General features: G+C 44.0%; 1 protein-coding gene across 1 annotated transcript in view; it reads left to right on the top strand.

Annotated features, from left to right (window-relative positions):
• lrp8 (low density lipoprotein receptor-related protein 8, apolipoprotein e receptor) overlaps positions 1-4,936 on the top strand; it is a 133,634-nt gene extending 128,698 nt beyond the window's left edge. Inside the window, exons 17-19 of the mRNA XM_030791150.1 lie at positions 1,629-1,697; positions 3,304-3,491; positions 4,775-4,936. Of these exons, the coding sequence (XP_030647010.1) occupies positions 1,629-1,697; positions 3,304-3,491; positions 4,775-4,813 (296 nt within the window). The 3' untranslated portion in view covers positions 4,814-4,936. The remainder of the gene's footprint in view (positions 1-1,628; positions 1,698-3,303; positions 3,492-4,774) is intronic.
• Positions 4,937-9,969: the final 5,033 nt, after the last annotated feature.

Below are 9,969 nucleotides of genomic sequence, written 5' to 3'. Positions count from 1 at the left end.
AAAATTTGAACCACTCCAGCCGTCTTCTGAAACCCCTGGCTGTTCTGCCGCCGTGCCGGTCGAAGCCGCAGCTGCAGAAAGGCCGTAAATATTGCACGTGAAATATTTATGCCTGCCATGTTTTATACAGCCCACAGAACCACAGAGCTGCAGCCTTAGATCCCCCTCCTGTTGCACTGAAGGCAGGTATACGCTGCAAGGAACCATATATCGCTGCAATTTCTGCTTCTCTCCACAGCTAAGAATGACTCTAAAGAGCAGTAAGAAAAAGCCTGCACAGCAAGTAGAGCAGAAACTTTCTCTGAAAAACTCTCTGACCAACTTTCTGTCAGTGGAAAGCTATAAGCTAAAGCCACAGTGTGTTTGGGAGGAAGGAGAGAGAGCACTCCTCACTTTTGTGTTGGAAATCACTGACAGAGAAAGATAACACTGGAAAATGGGGGTACTACTAGAAGACACACACACACACACACAGAGTTTGGCCTGTGTCAGCTCTTACAGATGTGTAACATCAGGATGAATGAGAGGAAGAACAGAATGCAACACACTCAGGATAAAAGCCAACAGCAGACCTGACACTGCAGCACACACTCCGTTTTAAAGACTAACAACTCTGACTGTCAGTGGGAATCAGGAGTGGTGTGTGTGTGTGTATGTGTTTGTGTTTGTGTGTGTGTGTGTGTGTGTCTTTGTGTGTGTGTGTGTGTTTGTGTGTGGCACCATAAAAACTGCCTACCATAGCACCCCAAAATAAATGTCTCTGTTGTGGGGCTGCACTAAGGTTTTTAATGCGTAGTAAAATCATGCTGCAGTCTGTTTGGGAGAGAGGATAAATTTTCCCCTGAAACATTTGACTGCATCTCTGCTTCTCGTTCTAAGATAATAACATATATTTGATTCTATCCAGTTCCAGAATTTGATATAAGTGATGTTGACTTAAATGCTAGTTTTTTTTTTTCTCCTAATTTATGAGGCATGTAATATTCAATCATAGTATTTGCCTGACTAGTTTTGTCACGCTCTATCTGAAGGTCCGGTCGTATTTATTATGCGATTCATAAGCATTGCAAGCGTGTATGGATTTCTCTCACAGAGTAATCACTCCCTATCTGTAGTCTGGTCTTGTATGTCTTTGGTCTCTTAATCCACATATACACACTCCCCATTAGCAGGCTCTAATTACGCTCTGCCTCACTGAGAATCACATGCTAATTGCGAGATTGAGCGTGGATTTATTCTTGGGGAGTGACTGATGGACGGTGGAGACAGACAGGTTTTCTAAGGGAAAAGAAGGGATTGGAGATAAGGAGAAGGTGGAGGAGAGAAGATTTCTCTGTGAAGAGACAGAAAGAGCTAGAATCTATGAGGAAACTCCAAAGCAAATGGTCACCATAGCTTATAAGAGTGACGACTGATTCTCTTCATCTTTTATAGAGGGAAAACAACTGCCCTCTGCCAACCTCATATCTCTCTCTCCTCTCTTTCTCTCTCTCTCTCTCTCTCTCTCCATCTCTTTCCCTCCCTGGAATTCAATTTGGTGCTTTAGTGTCCTGACAGTGAAAGGTGTAATGAAGAAATGACAGGACTAATTCTCTCTCTCACTTTCTCCCCCTCTCTGTCTCTCTCAGCGGGGAGCGATCACTACCTCCTGGGAAGCAATATCACAGTGGCTGTTTTGGGCATTGTCATACCCATAGGTAAGCATTTATATTCAGTGCTAGATGACTGGCATGTTCCCCTCTGCTCTGCGTCCTCAGCTTCTGTCTGTGGTATCCCTGCCAATCAGCTTGCTCCGGCCTGAAGCATTGTGTCCGCAGTGTTCTCTGGTGATGCTTCGCTTTAGAGATGATGGACAATTACAGAGCTCTCATAACTGTGTAACACATCTTAGAAATGCCTGTAACACTGTCTGGAGATTATGCTCAAATATTAACTTCAGCCTCAAAGACAAGTTATGATTATTCCACCCAAAAACACTCAGTAAAACATACAGTGAGACTGCAAGAGAGAGCGAGAGAGTGTAATGGTTTTGAAAGTGGCTCAGAATGTGCCTCTCCTACTATGATCATACCTGGTCTTCAGACCTCTATGAGAAAAGTTTGCTTTGGTTTGGCTGGGTTTTGTTTGGTTTGGTTCGGTTTGGTCTGGTTTAGTTTAATTTAGTTTCTTTTAGTGTAGTTTCATTTGTTTGATTTGCTTTGCTTTGGTTTGGTTTGGTTTGGTTTAGTTTAGTTTAGTTTAGTTTAGTTTAGTTTAGTTTAGTTTAGTTTAGTTTAGTTTTGTTTTGTTTTGTTTTGTTTTGTTTTGTTTTGTTTTGTTTTGTTTTGTTTTGTTTTGTTTTGTTTTTGTTTGGTTTAGTTTAGTTTGGTTTAATTTAGTTCAGTTTGGTTTGGTTTAGTTTAGTTTAATTTAGTTTTGTTTTGTTTTTTGTTTGGTTTAGTTTAGTTTAGTTTAATATAGTTTAGTTTAGTTAAAATTAGGAGAGAGGACTTCAAATACCACCACTGTGAAACACAATATAGTGCCTTTGCATAGCAATGTCGCCTCTCTCTCTCTCTCTCTCTCTCTCTCTCTCTCTCTCTCTCTCTCTCTCACACTCCCCCTCTCTCTCTCTCTCTCTCTCTGCTTTGCATGGTGAGGTTACATATCTGCTGTGGTGTCAGTGTGTGTGTGTGTGTGTGTGTGTGTGTGTGTGTGTTTGGCAGTCTTGCCTCAGATACACGTCTCTCAAGTGTTTGTTGGTGTTGACGGCCTGCTCCAAACTCCTAACATGTGTTTACCATCATTATAAACTCATATACAACAGAGTCTGTCAGTTCTTCGCGGCAAATGACGCCCAGCCATGAAATGTGTAATTAGAACATGAATTGAGTCATTCTTCCTCACTTGACGATTTTATGGAGAATGAGTGGATTAGGTCCATTGGCAGAATTGTCATGCTCCATTATGACTAGTTATGCAATTCTTATTACTGTCTAATGTATCGCATGACTCTGGGTGTGAATGGAATGGAATGCAATTAAGTGGAATGCACGGTTTGTCGTGCATTATTTTGTGAATTATTGTTAATTAATTGGATTAAGACCAGAAAACCTGCTCCATTCCCACCTGCTTAACCTCAAACACTTGTGAGACATGTTTGAGGCAGCAGATGCCCTGGGCTGCTGTGTTCGGGGTGTGTGTTCGGGTGTGTGTTTGGGGTGTGTGTGAGAGTGAGTGAGTGGTGATGCGCTTTCTCGTGTCCCTCTGGCTGTGTTAACGCCCTCCCCCTCCCCGTGTTGGCTGTGTGTTAAACGCATGCAGTTCCTATCCTTGCTACAGTGGTCGTCGGGGTCATGTGCACGGGCGGCTACCTGGTCTGGAGGAACTGGCGACGGAGAAACACCAAGAGCATGAACTTCGACAACCCCGTCTACCGCAAGACGACCGAGGACGATGACGACGAGATCCACATCGGCCGCACCGAACAGATCGGGCACGTCTACCCTGCCGTGAGTGCCGGCTCCCGCCAACCCTTCCTAGCCCTGCCTTTAGGAGGCGGAGTCCCAGATCCGGCAGCCCACTGGTACTCAGGGGCGCCCATGCTTTCTAGTGCAAAGTGAATTAAAGAAATGGGATTGGTTCGGATGGAAAGTGGGCGGAGACTGAGTGGAGAGTACTCACCCAAAGGAAAAAGGACCATGTCTCCAAGCTACAGACTCCCACACTCACACACACACACACACACTTGTTCACAATAATACACACTCTCACACTCGCATATGAATACATGGCATGCCCACTGTCCATCAACTCAAATTTGTTCCCTGTTATTTCCGAAAAAAAAAAATTTTCCATTTACATAATCAATATGTTTCAAAGACTAATCTTGTGCTGCTGAGCAGGCCCAGGGTTTGATTCATTTTTTGTTTTTTGTTTTTTTATGTGCGTGCGTGTGTGTGTATGTATGTGTGTGTTTTAGCTTTAACGTGTCTCATTTAGGTGAGGTTTAGGAGATAATGAGCTTTTCCTGCCTTTGGCTGGTTTGATTTGGACTGATAGGAACATGGTTCACTCAGCACCTTAGATGACGGGACAATCCTTAGCAAGATGTTTATTTCTTTACACATCACCATTGTTTATTCAGATATACCATTTAACACCTTTACAATCAAGGCCTGAGGAAAAGAGAATAACAAAGAGATAGAACTGGAAAATTCTAGATTGGTTGGCATGGCGACACTCTATTGTTATTGTGAGGACTGGTTGAGTAGTTGTGGTTGGGGGGGGCGGGGTTCTGTGTGGGGATCAGTTCTCCATTAAGGGGCAGGCTGCTGAGGCTGTGCCCAGCAAAGGCTGAGGAAACGGGGGTCTAGAGATGGAGACGTCAGCCTATATGGAGACAGCCAGTGTGTCTGGGCTTTTACAGGATTCACAACTGCTCTCCTCTGATCACACAGCTTACAGGATGAGAGAGGATCTGCATGCTACAAAAATCTCTTTTCTCATTTTGTCTGTCTTTCATCCTTTGTCTCTCTCCTACCTGCCCGTCTCTCTCTCTCTCTCTCTCTCTCTCTCTCTCTCCTATCTTGGCCCTCTTTGTGTCTGTGTTTCTGTATGCATGGATGTGTATGCATGTGTGTGTGTTTAACAGATTTTGTGTGCTCTCTGCAGCTTGTGTGTATATATGTGCGGGTGCGTGTGTGTATGTGTGTGTGTGTGTGTATGCGTGTTTGCATGCATACGCGCGTGTGTGTGTGTGTGTTTAACATGTTTTTGTGTGTGCTCTCTGCAGCGCGTGGCGCTCAGTTCGGAAGACGACGGATTGCCTTGAGGTGTTTTGTCTCTCTCCGCTCTCCCTCCATCCCTCCTGTCCTCCGCTCCATCCCCTCCATGCATCTCTCGGGGAGATCAGGCCACAGAGACAGTAGGGTACACACACACACACACACTGTCTCACTCTCTTTCTCCGGCGCTGAGAGTGAAAGGACAAACCTGGCTTTGTCTTTATTCAGTTGTCATGTCAACCATTTGCTGCTCATTAGAAATTAGACCTTCCTCTTAATTACTACTGGCCTTCTTCCAGTCACTATCACCTCCACCACTGCCACAACTACTGTACTATACTACTACTACTGCTACTGCTACTGCTACTACTGCTACTACTACTACTACTGCTCCACCCACTGCTGTATGTCAGTAGTCGCAGATGGTGGAGTCTAACCCTGTAGTCACTCAGTAGTCATGTGCTAACCTGACTCTCCTGTGTCCTGTCAGAAACACACAGCTACTCCTTTGTCTAGTCGCTGGTGTTCTCGTCGTTGTTGATGTCGTTGTTGTTGTTGGTTTTAGTTTCTGAGGTAAACAGGACTAATCTGTGTGGGCTTTGGGGGTGAGAGGGCAGGGTCTGAGGGCAGAGCAACAGGGCAGAAGTCTGGTCAGGGGATTGTGGGTAATGTACTTAGCTGGTGCAAAGGTCCACAACGGTAAGCTAGTGAGTGAGGCAAAAAGCACCTGTGCAGGTGTGTGTGTGTGTGTGTGTGTGTGTGCGCGCGCATGTGCGCGCTGGCCGTGTGGTTTAGCATATGAAGTTCTACAGTATTCACTGACATTCCCTGACAGAGTTTACATTTATGAAACTCTCTGTGTATGTGACCAGAGGTAGGAGCCAAAGGCCCGCGTGGTAGAATTTCCCAAATCAAACGATGGTCTGAGAGTTTCCCACTCTGGCCTTCGCTGTCTTCCACAGTCCCCAGATCTGCACACAGCCCTTTACGGCGGCCCAGCCCGCAGCCAGTCAGACGCTCGCTAGCTTTACAGCCGGGTTCTACTGCGCTGAGCGCTGATTTACTCCTCTGGGTCTTCCATTGGTTCTCCATGCTCTTAGGCTCCCCTCAGAGGAGCAGGAATAGAGCAGTGTGCAGCTCCCTCTGTAGCCCGAGATGTGTTTAATGAAGGCAAATGAAACAGTGAGTTTTTACTGTAAATGTGCATATGTAGACTAAAGTGAAACAGAGGTGTCATATCAATCTTTTATCTCGTTCCTACTGAAACATTAATTATACTTCTTGAACTTTCTCCTGGATTTTCACTGTAGTTTTCAGTTTACATCGTGACCTCTTTAAGACGGTATGAGTGCTGCTTTACACACACACACGCGCGCGGACGGACGGAAGATGAAGGGTTGAGTATAGGCTTTTCCCGGGATCTGACTGAGCCCATCAGCAGAACCTTCCGGACTGTTCAGCATGATAAATGAGAGGTCATTTATCTCTGAAGCCGGCCGTCATCACGGCGGCAAGCGGACTGATTACACACCTGTGCGACACAGGTTCATCTCTCCAGATAAGCACACCGTGCTCCAGCATTAACAGCTCATTTGATCCCGAATCCAGGTTTGTCTGACCTGTGAGAGCCATACAGTGTCCGATAAAGGGGGAGAATTTCAGTACTCTAGCTGTGATTGGTCAGGAATGCGTAGAGCATAACTTTGGTACGTAGTGTCTCTTTGGCTCACTGTAGAACACATGCAGTTTCTGATTGGTGGAGAGTGTCACTGTAGAACACATGCAGTCTCTGATTGGGGGAGGGTGTCACTGTAGAGTACGTGTAGTCTCTGATTGGTGGGGCTATGGCCCAACAGTAGCACTGGAAGGCCTACTGTATTTGTGTGTGTGTGTGTGTGAGTGTGTATGTGTGTGTGAAAGAGTGATGAAAAAACAGAGAGTTGATCATAACTGCTACATATCTTTTTTTAGAGAACAGTACACATTTGTATGAAGGTTTTTGCTCTGAGATGAGCCCACAGGGCTCTGTCTGGCCTGTAGGTGGCAGTGTTGAGAAATCTCTGTGAACCGAGCACTTGACATATTTCTCGTTATTTATCCTGAAGTATGATGCTTTCACAGCGGTGTCGTTCATATTACTAGAAGTGTTTGAATTGTTAAACGAAAAACTAAGAGAAAATATTTTTAATTGTAAAATGAAACAGACCTAACTACACATTCTTAAAATGCCTCAGATACTACTTTGATCCAGGTGTAGTTTTTCTGAACCGATTTGGTCTCTGTTTCAGAGACCGTTAATACAGGGTAATGCATTTTCTCTAAATCTAAACCTGTCTAAAGACTTACTCTTAAACCTGCCTATCTGCTGTTTGCCTATGTGTTTCACTGTGTTTGATTCTGTGATGTTTTTCATTTAGCTTCTGAGGTCATGTCTGTCCCACAGAGATGATCTCTCTGTTGACTCTCCTGGTTGGATCAGGCAGCTGAAGTTTGTCTGAAACCTCTTTGGAAGCTGAAATCTTTGAGTTATTTTGTTATAACAGCCGCCATAAAGCGACTCATTTTGCCAGCTCACCATTCTGAGTACCAGCGAGGTGTTTGAAGGCACGTTTTAGGGTGCATGCTGTGTGTCTTGGTAAAAAAAAAAAAATGCAGAAATTTCTAGAACAGGCGTCTAGAATCTGTAGTCTCTTGATAACTCCTCATAACAGTCAGTTGCTTTGTGGCCGTTTTTCCTTTTGTGTTGTGACTCTATGCATACGTAACCGTGGTTCCTGCTCCTCCCAAAACCAGGAGCACAGACCCACCAACGCTGCTCCTCCATTTCCACCTCTTTTCACTAACACACACTTGTCATTACTCCCATTTCTGTCAAATCACCTCCTCACCCAGTGAATTAGTATGTTGCTTCTGAAAGGGCTATCTTTCTCCCAAATGGACAACACACACTGGATAAACTGGAAGAACGAACTGGGATGAAAAAAAAAAAAAAACTCTCTGCTGGAACTGTACAGTGCTCCGTTCTTGAAATCATCGTGTACTGTGGCAGTTTAACTTACATGTTTTTGTTTTTTTTTTTTGGCTGTGAAAAGGATCTCTGGTGACTCTCCTTTACGATTGGTCCTCTGAACACCCCCCCCCCCCTAAAATTCCCATCATGCTGTTTGAGGGCAGCCGCCCATATCAAGTCATCCCACCTGTCATTTGACATCATGTCCAGATGTTTTTTGTGAGTTGAAACTGTTTTTTTGTTTGTTTTTGTATGTTATAGTGAAGCGTTTGGGGGGGGGGGCAGTGTGAGGAGGATGGGGGGGGTGTTATTCTCACATGGGGACGTACTCTCTGTCTGTCTCATCTCTCAGCCTGATTAGAGACATTTTTGTACTCTGATTGTTGCACAAACTTCTCCACAAGCTCCTCTGCACTGTGTAAATACATCCATAGGAGGTCAGGGGTTCTGGATGATGGTCAGGGTGGGGGGTGGGGGTGGGGGGGTTAGACTGCTGCAGTCCAACGGTTTTAAATTGTGATTTGTAAATACGTTTTCATACAGCGAAACTTTTGATAATGTTTGAAACATTTCTGTAAAAATGAAGATGTGTATATGAGTCTCCCAGAGAAGGACATGAGGAAAAGAAAAGGAAAAAAAAAAAAACGAGTGAGTGAAGACCAGAAATGACATGAAGAAAGAACCATAAGAGCACTGCATTTCTTTTCTACTTGATTGTAACTAAAAAAATTAATAATCTGCCAAAGTGTTTTTCCCCGGATTTTAATTTTTTGGTTTGTTTGTTTAGCTTTTTAACCGTAAAGTATAGCAGAGGGTACCATATTTAATTATATTTAATCTGTTTGTTTTTTTTCTTTCTTTTTTGTTCCTTGTTGAAAGAGACGGTTATCTGTTTTAATTTATTGGTGCCTTGTTCATGTATATTTTACAGAGTTGTTGTGTTACTTGTTTTTTTGTTTGTGTTTTGTTCTTGGTGTTTGTGTCTGTTGGGCGGGGCGGGGTGGGTGGAGGCAGGAACAGGAAGGGTGGGGCTGGGGACAGGAAAGGGTGTTATAACTTAGCATCACTCTGTACTGACATCAGATATCTGTACTGTACACCAAAATGGTCTCACTCATGTTTCTATCAAACCCAACTGGTGATAAATATCTCTATATATTGATATATTAAATTGTAAAAAAAAAAAAAAAAAAAAAGTCTCTTGTTTCTAATTGTCTTTTTTTTTCTTCTCCCTCCGTTTCATAAATCGGTTCTCTTTTGTTTAACGGCACACGGGTCAAGCCCTCTAGTTTTCAGTGTGCTAGGCTTGTTCCATGTTGAAGCAGCTCTTCCCACAGCTTGTCAGTCTGTGTTTGGCTGACGTCTGAATCCAGCGCTGGACTCTGGAGACAGCCAAATCAAATGAGGTGGTGGTGGAGGCAGATGGTGTTGCCACGGTAACGGACACGGATGGGCGTGTCCCGTTTGTTGTCTGGCTCCTCTTTTTGACTGGCGTTCTCTTGGCCCAGAGTATGCATGTTGAACAAGGTTTGGTCTGGGGTGTAAAATTATTCCTCTGAGGGTTTTTCCTTCAGCTTCTCCTGGTCTAATCAGCAGCGTTTGACTCTGATCATCTGTCCCTGAGGTCACACACATCAATTCCCTCGGCTCCCGGTCCACACAGGAGAGATTTAAGTCAGGCTGTCAGTAGCTAATTTGGGATATAATTCAGACTGAGGAAGAGAACAGATTCCAGTGCTAGTCTGCATGTTTTCACTGGCTTTTGGTTTTTCTTTTTCTCCTTTCAGTCTAGCAACAGAGGGGTAACTGTAAACTGTCACCAGATATGATTTTTCCATAAATCAAGTACGTTAAAATATGATTCACTTTAAGGTTTCAATATTGCTAATAAAAATATTGCTGTGGTTGAATTTTTCTTCCTGGGCTGTTGCTGCCCCTGGTGGCATGGAGGACTCTAATCTCTCCAGAGACAGAAAGAAACAATAGGACTACTGGTATATTGTAGATTAATCTTGTTGGCATCCTTGTCCATGAAAGATTAATTTTCCTTTGTGTTTTTCAATCCCACACCCGGGCTCTCCCACTGAACGGTAAAGGAGAATTCTGCTGGTATTGCAGTTTCCCTCCCTCTCTCTTTTTTTCTTTTTTTTTTTTTTTTTGTGCTGTCTGACATTTACCGTTCCCTCCTGCTGA

This window comes from Chanos chanos, chromosome 14 (assembly GCF_902362185.1).
Source record: "Chanos chanos chromosome 14, fChaCha1.1, whole genome shotgun sequence".
Classification (NCBI taxonomy): domain Eukaryota; kingdom Metazoa; phylum Chordata; class Actinopteri; order Gonorynchiformes; family Chanidae; genus Chanos; species Chanos chanos.
The sequence above is the reverse complement of the archived record's forward strand: the minus strand, read 5'-3'. Positions and strand labels throughout refer to the sequence as shown.